At 42.5% G+C, this 22,037-nt stretch overlaps 1 protein-coding gene across 7 annotated transcripts in view; it reads right to left on the bottom strand.

Moving 5' to 3' along the window:
• The window catches only part of Srd5a1 (steroid 5 alpha-reductase 1), a 55,806-nt gene that overhangs the window by 33,371 nt on the left and 398 nt on the right, over positions 1 to 22,037 (bottom strand). For 4 of the 7 annotated variants that reach the window (XR_008219420.1, XR_008219421.1, XM_052742931.1 and 1 more), the window contains exon 2: positions 2,979 to 3,145. Coding sequence is in view for 5 of the 7 variants with exons in the window: in XM_052742931.1 (XP_052598891.1) it covers positions 2,979 to 3,145 (167 nt within the window). In the remaining 2 variants the exon portion in view is untranslated. Of the gene's footprint in view, positions 1 to 2,978; positions 3,146 to 21,490; positions 22,032 to 22,037 lie in introns of those variants that run through there. The other 3 variants (XM_052742934.1, XM_052742935.1, XM_052742933.1) reach the window with 3 other exon arrangements.

Raw genomic sequence — 22,037 nt, 5'->3', positions numbered from 1 at the left:
TCATAGCTATATGGGTTAATATTGACTTGATTACAATTTTAAATTATTAGGTCAGCTTCAACTGCAGCCTTGGTCCCACAGATGCTCATGACTAACTCAGGTAACTCTTTATCTAACAATGTCTCTTTAAAATACAGTTTAACCAAATTAATACCACTAATCAGAGATTAATAGATGGAGTCAATGTTCCAAACTAGCCATTTCCTTTTGATAAGTCAGAATCATAGTATTTAGACACATTTGACCATATTATGCTATACTAGTTAATGGTAGATTTTTAGGTTACTCCTCGGCTCCCTTATGAGGACAGAGATATTCTAACTATATACAACTATATTTATTAGATGGTTAAAGTAATTCTCAGCCTGCCATCTATATAGGCTTTTGATTATATATTTTATTGATATTAATATTGATTAAATATTAATATTAATTAACTACTACTTTTTATTTTTCAAGTCATCTCCAAACTTAATATTTATCCACATTATTCGATGACCTAGAGAGAATTAAACATCCTTTCTTTACTAAACTAAAAAACCGGAACTGCTGAAACCCTGTCTGAAAAACCAAAAAAGAAGTCTTGGTGATATTTTAGCTTTTGTATCTGTATTAGCTGATTCCTACAATGATTTTTTTTTTGTATGCTATATGTGGTTCAAAGAACTCCTAACAGTGTATTTATCTAAAATGCCTATCAAGCATCCAAGGCCAAATGATCTCCTGAGCTAAGGTAACACCCTATTGGAAACACCGCCTGTCTCCTAGGTCAAGTGGATAAAAGATAGCTTTATTTCTTGTTCCATTTAAGCTGAGACCCTCCTTCCTTATACAGCCTTACTAACATTAAAGACTCCTAACATTTTTACCTAACCACTTCTAGGAATGTAGATTGAGCACATAAGTTCCCTTTTTGATATACTAACCGATCATTAGCTCTCAGTTGACCTCCTCCTTTACCACTTCCCTTTGGGTTGTCAAAGAAAACCTGATGGTCACTGCCTGAGGAAAACTCTTGTCTGCCTTCATGACCCTGTAAGAATTCAAGCCTGGTGACCTTGCTTGGCCAGAGGATTGCTGTTGCTTGGTTTTCTAACTCAATAACTGAGAGATGATGGATGAAGAGGTATAAGGAAACCTAGAAGAGGAATTGGGCGAGGACTTGAGGATGAGACGGAGGAGAGAAAAGAGAATGGGAGAGCTAGATGGGTAAGAACTGGAGAGGAACGTACTGAGATGGGGAAGAACTAGATTGAAGGGTGAGAAGAGAGTGCTAGAGGAACAAGATGGAAGATGAGGAAGAGCCAGATGGGGAAGAGCAAGATGAGAAAGAAGGAGATGGGAGAGGAGTTGAGATGGGAAAGAAATAGATGGACGAGAACCTAGATGGGGTGGAACTAAGGTGAGAGAATTAAGTTAGAACTTAGAGGTGACAGCAGATAGTCAGGCAAGAAAGGAGCTAGGCATGAAAGCAGAACAGAAGCTTGTAGAGAGAGAACTGACACAGAATACTAAAGTGTATGGACTAAGGAGTTTCATGTACATAGATTCACTTCCTATCCTCAAAGATTAATTATCAGCTGGTTGTAGATTCTTCCTGGACTCTGGGAGAGGACTATCGAGGGGCAGGACCCCCATAGACCCCGTTAGTCTGGCTCACTTCCTGCTGGGCATGCCATCTTTTCTTCCATGTCCTTCCATTTAACGGTGGAGAAGTCAAAGGTTTGTAAACAATTAATAGGCAGCTCAGGTTGTAGACCAGCTGCAAAGGTGCCTCCAGGCAGTGTGGTCTGTCGTCCAATGAGCTGCTTCAGGCAGTGACTGCACTCACAGGCTGAAAGGAGGTATCAGAATGATCTCAATGACATGCAGCCTGTGCACCAGGCCAGCCTGATAAATGTAGCCCTCACTCCTCATCAAAGAAGCTTCTTTTTGCAGCAGACAGAGATCATGACAGAAATCTACAACTCTCAAAATGCAGAGAACCACTGCCTACAGAGTGCCCAACTTCAGCTGACACATCTAAAACACAGCACCACATTTAAGGTTTGGGGGACATCAAGGAATATGGGGCATAAAGACTGTTAAGAGCCAGGGGACCAGGACATCTGCTGGGACACAGTGTCTTCTAGACGTGACAGGGCAAGTGCACCCATGAACTCTCAATGGTATGGCTGCCTAAACACAACTTGCAGAATGACAATACCAGTTGGCATGCCAATGTGGTTGGGGGAAACTTCCTAAGGGGAAGATCTACAGGCAACCAACGGCTGGGGGAGGAGAGAGCATCAGTTTTCTCTAGGGATTAGCTCCATGATAGGTTATCCAATCCCAAGCAGCAACCCTAAACATACACACATAGGAGCAACACTAGATGGGTTCAGTAGGTTTCCTGTGTGTGTATGCATGTGGGTCACAATAATTAAAGAAAAGGAGATCATGAATTTGAGAGGAAGTTGGGAAGGGGCATGGGAGGAATTGGAGAAGGAAGAGGGATGGGTGGAAAGTTTGTAAATATAATACATATGAAATTCTCAAAAGATAAAATATAAGCATTTGAAATTAATCCTTTACCAAAAAAAAAAAATAGAGAGAGAAAGAATGAAAGGAAACAGAGGGGAGAAATGGGGGGGGCGAGGAAAGGAGGGAAGGAGGAAGGTAGAAAGAGAGACAAGCAATTTCTTCTCCCATTCTCGATTGCCAGCTTTTGGCCCCACAGACGTCGAAGCAAACACTGCATCACCAAGTGCCCTCACCTGGCTGCAGCCTGTGGCTGTTTCCAAGTTCTCTGTAGTACAACATGTGCTTCACTATCAGTGGGATCAAAGCACCTGGCCGGGCCTTCCCTCCTGGCCCAAGCAAGCAAAGACAGCCTCCCTCTCCCTGCTCTGAACTCCCTGGGGAGGTCACATTGCAGGCTTGTGGTTTCCTCTCTAGTTGGAGTTTCCTCACAGAAGGGGCGATCTCGGTGCACTCACCAGTCAGGAAACAGGGACTGGCCACCCAGTCTTCGGCATACACCGCAAACTGGCTCAAGTATCTACTCTGCAAGTATCCGTTCATGGTGCAGAACAGGACTGCGCCAGCAAAGGAAAACAGCGGTGTAGCTTTCCCTCCTCGGATCAGGACCGGGAACACCAGAGTCCTTAGGAAACAAAAGCAAGGAGCAGACTTGAGACCTGGGGGGCTGTTTCCACACTGCTGCTTCACAGAATCTTTCCAGTTTGTTTTCTGGTATAGATGTCATTCTTGATGCACATTTGTGTGGATTTACTCTATTCTAAAATCAGGGGCTTTTAGCTAAAGAACCAACTGTGCTTCACTCATGTTTGTCAATCACAATATTCAGGATTCTAATTATACAGAGCACGAAACAGATACACTCACTTAGAGAAAAATGGACAAATTCCCCCTCTCCTAAAACTCTCTCCAAAGCAATCTGACACTTCTGGCACTTGTGGGACCCTGAAATCATGTGCACACATCCCCTACACAGACACAGACACAGACACACACACACACACACACACACACACACACACACACACACACATACACACACACACACACAATTTAAAATAATAAAAATAAATGAAAAAAATAAAAATTTTAAAAGAAAATATGCCTGTTGAAATACAGTTTACTGGTGGCTAGAGGGCTATTTTGGTTGGTGAATTACTTGTCTTACAAATGCAAGTATTTTAGTTTAATCCCCAGTACTGAGCTTTAAAAAAAAAAAAAAGTGAGCACTTACATTCCCAGCACTGAGGAGGTGGCAACAGCAGATGCTGGGTCTTGCTGATCAGTCAGCCTCACCTAATCAGGGCTCCAGGGATGCTCTAGTCTACATTTCCTTAGTGCCCAGTTTTTTCTTAAGTGGATTCTAGGAATCAACTCAGGGTCTTACGTTTACATAACAAGTGCTTTACCGCTTTACCAAATAAGCTAGCTCCCAGTGTGTTAATATTTAAAGCCATAGGACAGAGAACTTGTCATGGACAGACAGACAGACACACACACACACACACACACACACACACACACACACACACACAGCGTTTATATTTGTCCCTCTGTCCTTTGGAGACTGGTTTCAGGAGCCCTGAAAACAACTAAGTCATTGGATTTCAACTCATACACAACTGCATAGCATTTGCATAAAATACATGCCCCATTTATTATAGTTTTCTGAGGTCTTTGATGTAGTTGAAGACTAGATAGTTATAATTATGGTTTTCTTTGGTTATGATAAGACAAAAGGTATATATCAAACTTTAGACTCACAAATATAGGATAGATAGAATATTTTCTTTAAATTTACAAAATACAAACAGACTAGATATTGTAACTGTAATTCTCATTTGTTATACGTAATTTTACTGTGTTAAAGTTAAAACCTTCCTTTTCAATTAAACAGAAAGGAGGAAATGCAGTGGGATAATGCTTTTGTACACTTGTTTAATAAAATGCTGAGTGGCCAGTAGCTAGGCAGGAAGTATAGGTGGGACAAGCAGACAAGAATTCTGGGAAGAGGAAGACAGAGTGAGGAGATGCCAGCCTGCTGTCCAGGGAGCAGCATGTAATGGCACACAGGTAAAGCCACGGAATATGTGGCGACATATAGATGAACAAAAATGGGCTGAGTTTAAATATAAGAGCTAGTCAGTGGTAGGCCTGAGCTAATGGCCTAGCAGTTTTAATTAATATAAGCCTCTGTGTGTTTACTTGGGTCTGAGCGGCTGCGGACTGGGAGGGACACAGGAAAACTCCAGCTACACTCATTTTCTGTATACTTTCTAGATTACTCACAACCTAACCAAATGTAAACAGGTATTATGCTGTTTTCTTCGGGGAATGTTGACATAATAAAAACTCCACACTCACTCAATACGGATGTAATTTTTCTACGAATACTTTCAGTACATAAGTTGGTTGGATCTGGACAATGAACCAACAGTAATAAAGTACCAACTATCCTCAGCTTGTAGGAGATGTGGACACCGCCGATCTGAACAAAACCCAGCTTGTGTTCCAGCCTAGATCCAAAAGAAAGGTTTAAAAAGAGGGAAGAAAATTAAGAAGCTTTACACTACACAAAATAGGTGTGAAAATAAACAATCTGACCAAGACTTCTGGGCTAATGCTACAGATTCCCAAGGGTGAATGGCATGCTGGAGATGGGTACCCCTCTGTGGATGGCGACTTCCCCAGGAGGCTGGAGTCACAGAGCAACCTTTCATCACTTTAAGTTCAGTGTTATATTCAGCGGCCAATGCGAGCTGGGACTTTCTGAGTATGAAATGCCATCCTATGGACCTGTTCTTCTTGTTTGCTGAGTCTGATATCACTAGTCTGTCAGCCTAGGAAGGACATCACCTGTGAATGGCAATAAAATTAACCTTGAATCAAGAAAGCAGTGGAGGAGTGACTGGCTAACCCTCTCTCTCTACCTTCACAGATCAGAAAAAAACCCGTGAATCTTTCTTAGCCCATCCCTACTCTTTTCTGTGCCTTGTTAAATGCAGATTAATGTTCCTCCAGTCTCAGAAACAAACCATAAAGTAACGTATGCTTCTGAGAAAAATATTAAAAGAATTTTCAAGTATTATCAAGAACAGTCAACAACCATTCAGGTTGTACATAAGCAGGGCATAACAGCTATTGATCTTTCAAAGGTACCAATAGCCCTACCTTTAAAATGGTTAACTAACAAACCTGTCTGGATGGAATGATGGCCTTTGACATCAGAAAAATTACAGGCACTAGAACAGCTGGTTTAGGAGCAGCTAGTCACTCAACATATTAAAGAATCAACCAGTCCTTGGAATTCTCCTATATTTGTCATTAAAAAGAAATCTGGAAACTGGAGAATGGTAGTAGATCTGAGATCTATTAGTAAGGTGATCTTTACAGCCTGGAATTCCCTTGTCTCCTTTATTACCTAAAGAATGGTCTATTATAGTTATTTATTTAAAAGACTGCTTTTTTTTTTTTTACTATACCTTTACAAGAATCGGATAGAGAAAAGTTTGCCTTCACAGTGCCTACTTATATTCCCCAGTCTATTAAAAGGTATCAGTGGAAAATTCTTCCATAGGGAATATTAAACAGCCCACTTGTGTCAATGTTTTGTATGGTGATATTTTATTTGTGCTGAAATGTGATTTTATTTGTATGTTAATAAATAAAGTTGCCTGGGGGTCAGAGCTAATAGCAAGCCATAGCAGAGCTGGGCGTTGGTGGCGCACACCTTTAATCCCAGCTCTTGGGAGGCAGAGCTAGGCAGATCTCTGTGTGTTCAAGGATACAGCCAGCATGGAGACACACACCTTTAATCTCAATACCAACCATAGAAGACCTGGAGGTCTGTACAGACGGGCAGTGATGAGGAGGTCATGTGGTTGGGTTTACAACCAATGAGAAGGCAGAACAGAAAGTCTATATAAAGACAAACACACAGGAAGTAGGTCTCTCTTGGCTGAAGAGGATAGCTGCAACAGTGAAGGGTAAGGCTGTTAGCTCTGACCTCTTGGGCTTTCATCTCTGCATGGTCTCTGTGTTTCTTATTTAATAAGACGGTTACTTCTACATTTGGCACCCAACCCTGAGATTAAGAGTCTCATGCTCTACCGACTGAGTTCTTAACTCTGACCTCTTGGGCTTTCATCTTTGCATTGGCTCTGTGTTTCTTATTTAATAAGACTGTTACATCTACAGTTTTGTACAATAGTCATTAGAAATAATTCAGAAATAATTTCCTCAGTCTATAATTTACCATTATATGGATGATATCTTACTACCTGATTCAGATGCAGATACCTTAGGGAAAAAATGTTTGATGAAGTAAACAGAATTTTGCCTTGTTGGTAATTACAAATTGCTCCTGAAAAAATACAAAGAGGAGATTCTACTAATTACCTAGTACATAATATAGGTTTACAGAAAATTCAACCACAAAAAGTACAAATCAGGAGAGATAAGTTATGGATTCTTGGTGATTTTCAAAAATTGCTGGGAGCTGGTAACAGGTTACAGCCCACAATTGGATTAACAACCCAAGAACTAAGTAATTTATTTCAAATCCTATATGGTGATAAGGCCTTAAATAGTCCAAGAAAATTATCAGCTGAGGCTGAGAGAGAATTGGCTATGGTAGAAAAGAAATTATAGGATGTACATGTGGATTGCTTGGATTCACAGCTTGATTATATCCTGGTCATGCAACCTTCTACACATTCTCCCACAGGAATTCTTATGCAGGGAGAAGATAAGATCTTAGAATGGATATTTTTGCCACACAGAGTATAAAGAATTAAAGACCTATATAGAAAAAGTTTCTGAATTGATCCTCAAAGGAAAATTGAGTCTTCGTCAATTAGCAGGAAGAGACCCAGAAGAAATTGTGGTACTTTTTTACATGCTGAAATTGCCTCATTATGGGCAAAAAATGAACATTGGCAAAGAGCTTACAGTAATTTGGGGGGAGAGATTAGCAACAAATATACCAAAAGCAAGAGACTTCAGTTTATAAAAACAACTAATTGGATCCTTCCTCACATGGTATGAGGAAAACCAACTTTTGGAGCCCCTACATTCTATAATGATGCAAACAAATCAGGAAAGGCAGGTTAAAAGTCAAGAAAAATAAGTAAAGTAGATCAAAGGCCTTATTAGAATTCTGTTCAAAAGTCAGAATTACATATGATTCTCATGGCATTATTAGGTTTTCCAGAACCTCTTAATATAGTTACTGACTCTCAATATGCAGCAAGAGTTGTTTTACATATTGAAACTGCTGAACTTATTCCAGATGACTCAGAATTAACTTTGTTATTTATTCAACTACAAGAAGTAATCAGAAATAGAAATTATCCTTTGTGTATAACACATACCAGATCCAATACAGGTCTACCAGGTCCTTTGGCATAAGGTAATCATGAAACCTCAGAATTTCATAAGAAACATGATGTTAATAGCAAAGGTTTGAAGAAAGACTTTTCTATCACTTGGCAACAAGCCGAGAAAATTATAAGTAAATGTCCTACTTGTTCTTTGTAGTATAAACTCCATTACCTGCAGGAAGAAATGGATGTGTTTCATTTGGAAAATTATGTGCACCATACTATAGATATACATTCAGGATTTCAATGGGCAACTGCTTTGAGTTCTGAAAAGGCTGATTCTGTAATTGCACATCTATTAGAAGTCATGGCCATTATCAGAGTATCCATACAAATTAAGACTGATAGTGCTCCAGCATATGTCTCTAGTAAAATGAAAGTTTTTTCCATATTGCAACTTAAAGCATATTACAGGTATAACCACACAATCCTACAGCACAAGCAGTTACAGAAAGATCTATTTGTACTTTAAAAAAAATATGCTTAATAAACAGAAAAGGGCTGGGTGGTGGCATTGGCACATTCCTTTAATCCCAGCACTCAGGAGGCAGAGGTAGGAGGATCTCTGTGAGTTTGAGGCCAGCCTGGTCTGCAGAGTGAGTTCCAGGACAGCCAGGACTGTTTCACAGAGAAACCCTGTCTCAAAAACAAAAACAAAAACAAAAACAACCAAACCAAAAAAAAAAAACCCACCCAGAAAAGGGCAATAAAGACCCCTAAAGATAGATAACACAGTGCTTTTATTAATTTAAAATTTTTAAATGCTAACTAGAAAAGAATAACAGCTGTGGAGAGACAAGGGAGGGTGGGAAAAACTGCTAAATTAAATCAGCCTGTATATTTCAAAGATGTGTTGACCTCAGAATGGAAACCAGGATATGTGTTACACTGAGGGAAAGGTTTTGCATTTGTTTCCACAGGAGAAGAAAAGCTATGGATACCATCAAGATTGATAAATATTAGATTCGAACAAGAGCGAACTCTTGATTAGGAGAGGTGATAGTTCATCAAATAGTGTGGCCATTCAGTCTAAACTAGTAAGACTAACAAATGCCTTTCATTTGATCAGACATAACCTGCCAAAAAAGGGAAGTCCCCAAAGTTAGGCTTGGGGCAAGGTTTTGTTTTTGTCTTTCCAGAAGAATAAAGGCATCCAACTAAGGAATCTGAAGACCACTGGACAAATGAGACATCTGAAGAAAAAGGATGAATCATCCAGAGAAAATGTCCAAAGAAAAAAAGTAAATTGGCTGAATGGTATAGCACATCTCCAACAGGATAAAATTTCATATATCTTCCTAAATGTTTTTTTTCTCTATTCTCTACAGACATATAATGCAAATAGCCTTTTTGTAGTCCCAGTTCAATTAAAAATTAAGGCTACTTTGGAGTTGGAGCATGATTCTCTTCTTCTCTCAGCCCAAGCAGGCTTGTTAAAGGAAAATCCAAAATCTCTGTCTCATGTCAGAAGAGCAACCTGGTATGGGACAGAAGAAAAAACAAGATTAAGGGACTATTCGATTGCCACTAATCTCATGATCCTTTGGTTTAATTTTTACTCTTTAAAGTTTTTCTTAAGGTATAATTATTATCTCAATACTTATAAAATTGTTATATATATATATATATTTAAACTTTCTGTCATGATACCAATGGTCATATAGAGTATTAACTAATTCTAGAAATAAGCTTTATCTACCTTCCTGTATGTGATTTCGGGTTTGAGTCTGAAGCAGGAATTAGGGGCTAAGTTTGTGCACCCTTGATGTATTTAACAGATGATGATCCTTTAACCTCTTGGAGAGCTGCTGCATATGACATTTAAGATGTTTAAGTTTTCTGTAGTAAACTGTGTGACCATTCCTGGAAGTGAGCTTTGAGGTCTCAATGAAGAGGACAGGGCCCTACCATGACAATGCCACCAGGATTGTGGTAATGCCACTAAGCTGAAAAATACCACACTAAGATCAGCTTTGAACTACAAACTGCTCAGGACAACTTCAAAGCAGTTAGCTAAGATGGTCCAGTCTCACAGACTACTCCAGTCAGGATTTCAGAAAAGCCCTGCACTTTCCCATCACACCGAGACTGGACAACAGCTAGCTCTCCCAGGATTTGATCTCTATCTCAATTTTCTCAGGGTCCCCTAAAGATGCTGTCACCCCCAGGAAACAGGAAGTAATTTTAAGAACATGATGCCCACATTCCCAAGAGGTGAGGTGGGTGGTTTTTTGGTCCTTTGGTGGATTATGGATGTTTATCATTGTTTAAGGGGGTTGGCTGCAAGTTGTTATTGGCCATGGTCAGGGAGGAAACTGAACAGAGGGGGTTGGATTCAGGGATCTCTTTCTGAAAACATAAAAAAGGGAGGGATATAGAAATGACAGGATAAAAGGGTAGATTATTAAGTCTACTTTTAAACTAAAAAGCAACTGAAATATTTTACATTGGTATGGATTTTTATATACTGATATAAATTTAAGTTTATTTTTGTTTTAACATAATATATGTATATATATTTATATATGTTTCTACTCTTGTTTAAGATATTGTACCTATGCAGCTCATTTAAAAATGTAATATGAGGTTCTAGTCCTTGAAAGCTACTATTACAAATTATTTAGGATAATTAAGAAATGCAGGTTAGTAGTAAGTTATCTATAACAAGCAAACTTGTAGCCATGTTAGATATGTTTTTGAGGTCAGAGATATATTTTAGATAGACAGGTGGGCTTCAAACACTTCAGAAATCACAGAATGTGGCATTTAAGATGTTTTAATAACCTAAGACTTTTCATGATAGTGAGACACATCTGCTCCTGGTAGCACCAATTTACTTCAGAGAAGATGATGGGCATCAAAGAACCTTCATTGGCTTACATTTGTGGCAAAGTTAGGCACTGGACAGGAAAATGCCCTTGCCTGGACTGCGGACAGTATGCTGTCCAGACTGGATGAGCAGGACACAAAAGAAGGTGACTGCCAAACTTTGCCAAGACAATGTAGGACAGTCATTCAAAATTCCCACTTCACAGAAAAGTCTTCAGATATTCTGGGCATGTAGGCCGAAGATGGATGCCCCAATGTTGCAGAGGAGCCTCTGGTGACTGTCCAGGCGGCCAGCTGTCTTTGCCATTTCTATAGCGTAATTGCACTTTCTTGTGGGACTTTTGTTTGGAATCACCAATTCCCAATTAATGACATGGAAACTTTTTATTATTTATGAAAGCTTGGTCTTTAGCTCAGGCTTGTTCCCAACCAGCTCTTAAAACTTAACCTGTTTCTGCCAGGTGATAGTGGTACACGCCTTTAATCCCAGCACTCAGGAGGCAGAGGCAGGCAGATCTCTGTGAGTTCCAAGCCAGCCTGGGCTACAGAGTGAGTTCCAGGAAAGGTGCCAAAACTACACAGAGAAACAATGTCTTGAAAAACAAAAACAACAACAACAAAACAAAACTGTTGCTAGAGTTTTCCTGCCTGGCCCACAGTCAGGATAAATCTCTCTCACCTGCCAGCCCCACAGCCGCTCAAACCCAACCAAGTAAACACAGAGACTTATATTGGTTACAAACTGTATGGCCGTGGCAGGCTTCTTGCTAACTGTTCTTACAGCTTAAATTAATCCATTTCTATTAATCTATACCTTGCCACGTGGCTTGTGGCTTACCGGTACTTTACATCTTCCTTGTCCTGATGGCGGCTGGCAGTGTCTCTCTGACTCAGCCTTCCACTTCCCAGCTTTATTCTCCTCCTTGTCCCGCCTACACTTCCTGCCTAGCCAATGGCCAATCAGTATTTTATTTATTGACTAATCAGCAACACATTTGCCATACAGAACATCCCACAGCACAAAACAAACAAACAAACAAAAACCCTTAACCTGTTTCTATTAATCTCCGTTCTGCCAAATGGCTCTTTACCTCTCCTCCATTCTGTACATCCATTCAACTTCCTCAGTGTCTCTCTGGAGTCTCCTGCATGCCTAGATTCTAACCCCAAGTTCCTCTCTCTTCCTGGAAGTCTCATCTATTCTCTCCTGCCTAGCTACTGGCCATTCAGCTCTTTATTAAACCAATCCAAAGGTGCCTTAGGCAGAGACACATCTTTACAGTGCACAAAAAGATTATCCAACAACACTATAGTTTTGGAAGTTGCTTGCTCTGCACTTCCTGTTTACTCAGATAATATTTAATCCTTCTCAAGTCTTTGATGGGATTGAAGACTAGACAGTTATAGTTACAATTTTCCTTGTTATCAAATTCAGAAAAGAAACTTACAAAAGAAATGTGAAGTTTATAATGTTGAAAGACATAAAAGCTTAAGTTGTTTTTCTAAGAAAACATTTTAAGGTCTAAGAAGATATTTTTAGGATGGTAATACAAGTTATGATAGAAAGTTGTTTAGGTAGAAAACTTTTGGACTCATTAAGATAGGATAGAGGGCTGGAGAGATGGCTCAGAGGTTAAGAGCACTGACTATTCTTCCAGAGGTCCTGAGTTCAATTCCCAGCAACCACATGGTGGCTCACAACCATCTGTAATGAGATCTGGCTCCCTCTTCTGGCCTGAAGGGATACATGCAGGCAGAACACTGTATACATAATAAATAAAATAAATCTTAAAAAAAAAAATAAAAAAAAGATAGGATAGATATTAGAGTAACTCGGAGATTGTTAATGTTATCTTGAATCGGGGGCAGAGTCCACGGCTAACTGATCAAAATTAGCCATAGAGAATTTGGATGACCCAGGATACAATATGACAGAAAGGCACAGGAAAGAGTAGTGAGAGGCTTAGAAAGATTCACTGGTCAGCTGGCCATTCCTCCACTTTGCCATTTCTACAGTGTAATGGCACTTTCTTTGTTTTTCGTTTGATTTTTCGAGACAGGGTTTCTCTGTGTAGCTTTCGGAGCCTGCCCTGGATCTCACTCTGTAGACCAGGCTGGCCTTGAACTCACAGAGACCCGCCTGCCTCTGCCTCCAAAGTGCTGGGATTAAAGGCATACGCCACCACTGCCCAGCTTCTCCATGCTTTCTTGATCTATCAGGTTCTCACCTCAACATCTGACTCCTGAGTTTTTATTATAGAACAATTTAGATAAATTTAGATCACCGGCGGGCAGATCCAATACACTATGGACTTGACCATCCCCTTCCGCTCTGAGCTTAAGGAACGGGCTGCACTTACGGCTACGCACAGCAGTCTGCAGTGAACTATTCTGAACTCAGAGCCTAGACAGCCTCGTCCTGAATGAGGACCCTCAATCTCCTGGTCAGCTCTGCAGGGCTTCTGGAAGGAGCTTCTCTGCAGACTCCATAAACTATCTTCTCGATTCATTGGAAACTTCCAACAGCATCCATGTGTAAACCATACCACAGTTTAACGTCAAGGCTGTTGGGAGCTAAAGCCATGTCACATGCTTTATAGGTTTCTTTTCCCCATGGTGCCCAGATTCAATGTGAGATCTCCATTATCATGTAAATTTGCAACAGACATAATTTCCAATGTTTTGTGAGCCGAAATCTTCATGTTTTAAAAATCTCTTTGGGTACTTGGGAGTTGCCATCTAATATTCAATGGGACGAAATTAATCTGCAAAGTTACAATATTACGGAATGTGCATATACCAAAGCATGAACCAAACAGAATGGCATAGGGTGGGCTGTTATCAGTTGTTTTCTGCTCGCCTCAAGAGCTAACAAAACCACCCCCAGGGCCAAGCGTGGGAAACCTCCCTTCATGATGTTAGTCGAGGGAATCCAAGAGACTCCCCAAAGAATATAGGCTGTTGTCATTACCCTTGACGACCCTCCCAGCCACCACTGTGCCCCTCCCTGCCCCCTGTTACCCCCCCCCCCCCCGTTTCTGTCCTCAGCACCAGAGAAGGTTCATATTCCCAAGGCCAGGGTCTGGCTTCCCTCTGGTACAGTCACACGGGAGCCAGGCCAGTCTCCCTTAGCACCACTTCTGGGCCCATGCCATTTTGTTCTATGCTGCTCTCTCAATTGGCTTGTACCACCCCACAACACCCTATACCAGCAAGGGCTGGGGAGGGCTTGCCAGACTGGCTGTACGAGATGCTGTTTCCACCCTGGTTTTCTTCCAGGGCATGCCGCTCGAGCTCAAATGACCACTTAATAAGTAAGATGCTTGGGGAGAATGGAAACTGCTTATCTTTTCTACTGGGAAAACTTAAATGTCACCGAATTACACGGGCTATGTGTCTACTGACATGTGTCTCTCCCTCTCCCTCCACTGCCTCCCTACTCCCACAGAAGTATCTCCCAGCAGTTTTAAATACCACATCTGGCAAAACAAGTGCTTTTGGAACAGTTTTCTACTCAGCCACAAAGAAACTGAGTCATGGCACTTGCCGGAAAGCAAACAGAAGTGGACATCCCTGTGTTAAGCAAAAATAAGCAAGACTCAGTGAGACAAACACCGTATATTCTTTCTCACGGGTGTATCCTAGATTTGAGGGCGGTGGTGTTCAAGACAAGACTTCTCTGTGTAGCCTTGGTTGTCCTGGAACTTGCTCTGTAGACCAGGCTGGCCTCGAACTCAGATTTGCCTGCCTCTGCCTCCCCAGTGCTGGGACTAAAGGCGTGCACCACCACCACCTGGCTGGACCCTAGATTTTAACTTTTACACACACACACACACACACACACACACACACACACACACACACAACCACGTTTGTACTACCTGTACCATAGGCCACAAAACTAGAATGGGGACCTCGAGGAGGGGAAATAAGAGATAGAGAGATGGCAACAGAAGAGATGAGACCTGAAAGTAGAAGGAGAGAAGTTAGGGAGAGGACAGGGGTCAGCAGGTGAGAATGGAGGGACCGGGAGGGAAGTGGAGAAGGATGACCATCACAGAGTACTCACGCGACTGCTCATGACTTTGAATGCCAATGTTAAAAGCTAACGAAAGCAAATGAGTGAATGAAGAAGGAACTGATGATCAAAACTCTGTCCCACCAGTCCCCCCAGTCAGCAAGCCAAGGTCAGCACTGGTTGCTGTGCTCAGGGCCCTCCTCCCTACAGAAGGGTCCCCTCGGCCTCTGCTGCTCTAGAAGGGACATTGCGTTTGCATGGCTATCTCCATTCTCTCACTTGCCTACACTTAATCATGGCGTTTCAAATCCAAAGGCTTCGACGCAGACTGCTCAATAAAATTTTAGGAAGCACGGCCTTTGCTTCTAACCTGTCGTTCTCAGAAGTTCTTCACTGGCATCCAGCCTGGCAGGACCTACACAGGTAGGCCCACGTGTATGTGGAAGTAAAGCAGTGCCTGTCATCATTGATGACACCCTTGGATGTGTCAGTACTATGTGAGCGGTTCAGACAGCAGCCTCTTTATCACGAATGCCAATCCGACAAGGTTAAGCATCAGGAAGAAACAGCTCATGTTATCAGTGGGAAACCCTGCACAGTGGTATTGTGCTCCCCAAAATATTGTGCACCCTAATAAACTTATCTGGGGTCAGAGACAGGACAGCCACTAGATACAAAGGCTAGAAAATGGTGACACTCATACCTTTAATCCTAGCATTCCAGAGACAGAAATCCATGTATTCAAGGATACAGCCAATCATGGTGACTCACACCTTTAATCCCAGAAATCGAGCCTTTAATCCCAGGGAGTGGTGGTAGAAAGCAGAAAGGTATATAAGGTGTGAGAACCAGAAACTAGAAGCATTTGGCTGGTTAAGCTTTCAGGCTTTTGAGCAGCAGTTCAGCTGAGATTCATTTGGGATGAGGACACAGAGGCTTCCAACCTGAGGAAATAAGATCAGCTGAGAAGTTGGCCAGGTGAGGTTAGCTGTGGCTTGTTCTGTCTCTCCGACCTTCCAGTGTTCACCCCAATACCTGGCTCAGGTTTGATTTTATTAATAAGAACTTTTAAGATTCATGCTACACAGTGTAGGAACTTACCCCAAGAAATGATGGTGTTGGGATAGCCCTGTGATAACAGGTAGACTCAAAATCTGCTCAGTTCATCAAACTCCATTAAAAAAAAAAGAAAAAGAAGATAAAGCCAAGTGTGGAGGCATATGCCTTTAATTCCAGCACTCTGGAGGCAGAGGCAGGAGGATTTCTTTGAGTTCCAGGCCAGTCTGTTGATCCTATTATACATATCAAGTTCCAGGCTAGCCAGAGCCAAGCAGTCAGACCCTGTCTCTGAAAAACAAATACTCCCACTGCCAAGTACAAACAACAGTGAAGACACAGATAGATAAATTAGGAAGGTAATGAAGGGAGATGGGATCTGTTGTACGATGTATGCCTGAAAACAAGTACTTGGAAAAGGCTTTCCTACAAGCCTGACTTGCGCAATGGCCACTCTGCTTTACAAACCAACAAACAAGCAAATGAACAACCAAAAAAACCAAACCAATTTCTACAAGACATTTTCACAACGAGGTTGTGGTGGTTTGAATGACAACATGTCTCCCTGATTTGGGGGGTTACCCGGGCACACCTGTTGTGAATTGTGCTGCAAGGCAAAGTCCTTTGGGCAGCTGGACAAAAGCTGCCCTATAAAATATAGCTCAACTAAACCAACAGTGTTAACAACAGTAATGAAGGGGCTGGAGAGATGGCTTCAGAGAAGTTCACAATCATCTCTCCCTCATTTCAGGGGGGCTGACACCTTCTTCTGCCCTCCTTGGGCACTGCACCCATGTGGTACACAGACACACATGCAGGCAAAACTCCAAAATGCGTAACATTAAAAAAACAAAAAAAGGGGCTGGAGAGATGGCTCAGAGGTTAAGAGCACCGACTGCTCTTCCAGAGGTCCTGAGTTCAATTCCCAGCACCCACATGGTGGCTCACAACCATCTGTAATGAGATCTGGCTCCCTCTTCTGTGTACATAATAAATAATTTAAAAAAAAAAAAAAGAATTCTGTAAAACAAAACAAAAAAAAAAACCAAACCCAAATCTCTTTGGTCCATGTTTTAAGCGAATCTGACGAGTGAATTGTTTTGAAATTCATTGGCAAAAATGAAAGAAATGTCCTCAGGATTGTCAGCTTTCCCCTGGTTGGTGGGCCAGGGAGAGCTACAGGCATGTCTGTTAGGGGTTTAAGATCACAAGCACGAGTGTCTCCGAAAAGAAAACGTGCCGTTGAGAGTGCAAGGCAGAGTGTACTCTCCGGTCTCTCTTTTTCTCTTCTCCTCCGCTTCCCCTCCCCCTGCCCCTCCGAAACATTTCGGAAGCGTTTATTCATAAAAGCTTAAAAACAAACCATTGTTAGAGTCCCAGACCAGACTGCTCAGTTAAGCCTAAATGCTGCCCTCTGTCTGTCCTCCTCGATTTCTACAGAGAGGCAGACAAGTCACCTAGGGCCTCCCAGTGTGTCTGAACTCCAGGCAAATGACAGGAGCCCCTTTCACTTCTCCAAGGAAGCTCTTAGACTGTAGGCTGTCAGACTCTAAGGCATCCGTCAGGGAGCTAAGATGCGTGCATCTCCACCTGCAGAGACAGCGACCCTTCCTCCAGATGTGCATCCCTCCTCACCTCACCCACATTCTCAGAGTCCCAGTTTTCCTGCTCTTTGCCCTCTCTTTGCCACCTGGGAATCAGGGACAGCCTGGCTGCAGGCTGGTGTTGTGAGTCTCCCCTTTCTCTGAGACCTGCAAGAAGGGACTCCTACTCTGCCACATGAGACTGAACTCCTTCAGAGCATCCAACACTTTACTGTCTGCTTGTCTGTGTATTCACAGGATTGATAAAGTTTCAAAGAAATTTCCTACTTAAAAGGACAGTCCTCTTTGGTGCCTCCCTTGCTCCCAGACCAGGGACTTTGCATTAATACGTTCCATTTTGCATATAATGTTTTGTTTTAAAAGGACCATGCAGTAGAGCATTTCATGTTCTCTGTTTTCTTGAGACAGGGTCCAACTATGTAGTCCAGGCTGACACTGAATCTGAGATTCTCTTTCTTTGGCCTGAGAACTGTGTTGTGGGATATTTGTACACTGTGTGAAAATGTATTGCTGTGATTGGTGTAATTAAAAGCTGAACGGCCAATAGCTAGGAAGAGGTTAGCTAGACTTCCAGGGACAGAGAGGACTCTGGGAAGAAGAAGGGAGGTGATGCCAGGAGACACAGAGAGGAAACAGGAGGTGCAAGATGGAAGAGAGGACCGACTTGATGTGCCATGCTTTGCTCAAGCCTATGGGAGGCCTGCCCCTTTCTGAATGGAGATGGGGGGGGGAGTAGAAGAGATGGCGGGGAAGAGTAGAAGGAGAAGGGGACTTGGAGGAGAGGAGGACAGGGACACTGTGGTCGGTATGTAAAATAAATGAAGAAAAATGTTATTTAAACTAAAAAGAAAGAAAAGAAAAAAAGATGGAAGAGAAGTAACACCACATGGTAGAATGTAGATTAATATAAATGAATTAATTTAAGGTATAAGAGCTAGTTAGAAACAAGCCTAAGCTATAGGCCAAGCATTCATAATTAATAAGAAGTCTCTGTGTCATCATTTGTGAGGTGGCAGCCAAAAGAAAAATCTGCCTACAGAGTTAGTGTTACAGGTGTGCATGACCATACTTCCTAAAGTTTTGGAGAGAAAAGTAACTTCAAATGATGACTGCTTGTCTGATACCTCTTTTTTTTTTCATAAGTGATCTAGGTATAACACTTAATGAAGTTAGGTAATTGTAAACGGGATGTTTATAAATGAACTTGTCAGGTAAGTTGAAAAAAAATTTTTTTTTAGCATCTTTGGCTTGGAACTTAGAGTGCTGGGGTTAAAGGAGTGTGCCAGCACACCAAACCTGTGTAAGTTGAAATTTAAAGTTATGTCAAATTACATAATAATGTGACCAAGTCCGAGGGAGGCTGACTTCTTCTCTCCCCCATTTCCATTCTCATCTTCATCCCTTCCCTTTGTTTCCCTCTCTGGGGATCAAACCCAATTCTAAAAGGCGAGACACCGAGCATTTGAGTAATGCCCAAGTTAAGTGAAAGTTCTGAAACATCAATAGCTAAACGTAAATTTGGGTCCTCTGGGCTTGTTCAATGCTATGCAAAGGACGATTCACCATATGCAATATGCACGACCACTTTAAACAATTCACTGTGATCATATATGTACTTATAGCCGACATTGATCTACGAGAAAATTTCAATGTTGACGACTTGTTTTCATAAGCTTTGTCTCATCACTTGTACAGGGCATAAGAAAAATCAAAGTGATTTTTTGGGGTGGGGGAGATTAGGCAAACTGGATGAATGGCATAAGACATGTTCTTTTAGTGAGAAGCAGACTAATTTTGTCTCCATTGGAAAGTTTAAAAGTTAGATTATTTACAACATATAAAGGTAAAGAGGGAAATATAGCGAGGTAGAAAGGAACCAGCAAATAGAAAAGACAGTCCTGAAGAAGACGTATATTTCGGGTAAGAAAAGTTAAACAGAACAATGGGAGATTTTTGTATGAGAGAATTCTGTGTGGTAGAATGACTTATTTGTTAGTTAGTTTGTTTATTTATTTATGCTGGATTGGCCCAGGATGGGAAGAAAGAAATAGAGTAAAACTAAAGATGAAGCAGGTTGCAAAGGGGCTGAGCAGGTGGCAGGTCTGTGAAGAATGAATGTTATTAAAACAACCTGTGCCGGACACATGTGGGCACTGTGAACACTGATCTCTAGGTACCAATCACTTGTTCATAGGACCAGATCACATCAAACCCCAGTCCTTCTGGGACAGTATTTCATCAAGGGGGAAAAGGTGACAGCTGTGCAAATAGCATCCTCCTTGTCAAGTACTAATGACCACAGATAAGGAAGACAAGAAGTAATTGGGGAGGGGCTTTCATGAATGTGTTCTTGATAAGACTTATCTATCACAAAAGACTCTGCCAGCACTACAACCTTGGGCAATGGTCACCACAACCTCACACCAAAAATAACTTCTGCAAGGATGTCTGTTTAACCTTAGACTGTTGACCCCCCTCCCCAGTTATAACTCTTTAAGCCAAGTATTAGTTTCAAAACCCTGTATGTAATCCCGAGACTGCTTCTGAAAATCTTTTTGGTTGTACAATGTAGTACAGCACATACATTCTCATTCCAATGGTCTGTAAGCCTCTTTCCCTTCTTCTCCGGGCTAGTCCTCTTTCCCCTAACTCAGAGCCTCTTTGCAGATCTTAAACAAAGGTCCTGCCACTGAGCTACATTCTCCGTCCAAAGGGAATCTCCAGGATTTGTTATTTAGATGAACATACCTCTAACAGTTTGCCTCCCAGAACCGACTTTTATCCATCGGTGATACACACAGACACAAATTTTGGTGTTTTTATGAAGGCACTTCCAAGGACAAGAGTTCAGTAGGTATTTAAACTGCAGGAACTCCCCACCCATTCCTAAAAATAGATTAAGTGTTTTGATAACAACTTTGGTAGCAATCTCAGCTGCTTGTCTTTGCCTTCTGCGTGGTTCACTGCTGTGTATACCAGTCTAGCCAGCCCCTGTCTCTTATCTCTTCCGTCCATCTCCCCACAGGGGCACTGGTATTGCAGTAGTTTGTGTGGGATGCACACTCTGGTCCCTGGGCTCGCACAGCTACCCACAGAGTCATCTCCTCAGCTTCTGGAATACTCTATCAACAGTTCGAGGCACACAGAATTCAGTCTTTGTTATATGTTGATTGTGCCCCCATATAAAACGCCGGCACTAAAGGTGACTAGAAGCACACTATGTCCAAGATGGTGAGAGGGGCTGGTATAGAAACCAACTCCTATACCAACCATGCTGGATACCAGGGACTCGTAGTAGTGAGGAAGCCATTCTATCTCCTTACTGGAATAGAGGAAAGAACAGGCTACCAACACAACACTGAATTCTCAGCCTCTCCAGGAAATGGGTACTTCAGGGTGAGTCCCCAAAAATCAGAGGACGAGAGACTTGCAAACATCACAGAACTCAACTCCTGTAGATACAGAGGCATTCCCTTCATTGTGCAGTTTTCAGAATCTAGATGAAAACATTTAAATGTTGACTTACAAATGTTGAGTCAGTTAGGGGCGAGCATTAGAGACAGTTCAGTCCAATTTATTAGAAAACCTTAAGACTTGAGGCAGTCACTAAAACACGGTCCATATAACTTCTCCCAGGAAAGATTCATAAGCCAACTGAGTTTGTGCCTGGAAAGCCAGCCCCTCTCAAACAAAGAAGGCAACACATCTCTGAAACTGCCCAAGTCCGCATTTGGGTCCAGAGTGGTTCCAAGAGACTACTAAGCTGTTCGCAAGCTGGAGCTGGGTCATCCAGCTATGAGAGAGGCTGTACCAGGAATAAAGATTCCCCAAGGGGAAACAGAGAAACACAGTAACATCACCCTGCTAGGGTGACGTCGCTGACAGTCCGCAGACAGCCAGAGAAGAAATCGGGACCATTGTACCACTAACCCTGACCAGGCTCGCACTTCCACTTCATGCGTTCCTTTCTATCTCCCCTTCGAGACAATCCTATGTATTTCGGAATGAAATCTCTGAGCCTCAGGTTCTCGGGAGACACCTCGCGTGGGGAGGAGCGAGCTCAGGAGGGAAGACCATTTTACCTTTGCACGTAGTGGATCAGAAACATGGCCAGCAGGACCCGGTTAGGGAGGATGCCCAGGCGCGCGGCTGCAGGGCGGGCGCACTCATAGAGCGGCCAAGCCATCGAGGGCAGCTCCTGCAGGAACCAGGCGGGTCGCGCCGGCACTTGGAGGCCGGGAAACTGCGACGAGTAGCGGCCGTAGGGAGAGCCTATCCAACTGAGAGTCGCAAAGATCACAAAGGCCATGAAACCCTCTAGGTAAGTGAGAGCGTCCAGCAGGCGCAACTCGTCCCAGCCCATAGTTGAGGTCGAGCTGCGTGCTCCATGCCCGGGTTTCCAAGTGAGGCCACATATAAGCCCGGGAGGAGGGCGCAGAGCAGCCCACACGAGCCGGCGCCCCAGCAGTGCGTACCTGCCCAGGGGAGGGGCGAGCCACCTGTGTGGGCTGGGACTGGGCCACAAGCTAGCACCATCAGACCATACCCTCCCGCAGTGGTTCGGAGGGAGAGCCGCATTGCGCAGAGCCCCGCCTACACAGAGAGCCCCGCCCCTTCCCACCCGCGATC

The sequence above is a fragment of the Peromyscus californicus genome, unplaced genomic scaffold (genome assembly GCF_007827085.1).
Source record: "Peromyscus californicus insignis strain IS unplaced genomic scaffold, ASM782708v3 Scaffold_18__1_contigs__length_77618521, whole genome shotgun sequence".
NCBI lineage: Eukaryota > Metazoa > Chordata > Mammalia > Rodentia > Cricetidae > Peromyscus > Peromyscus californicus.
Note: the sequence above shows the minus strand (reverse complement) of the source record. Positions and strands in the feature narration are given on the sequence as shown.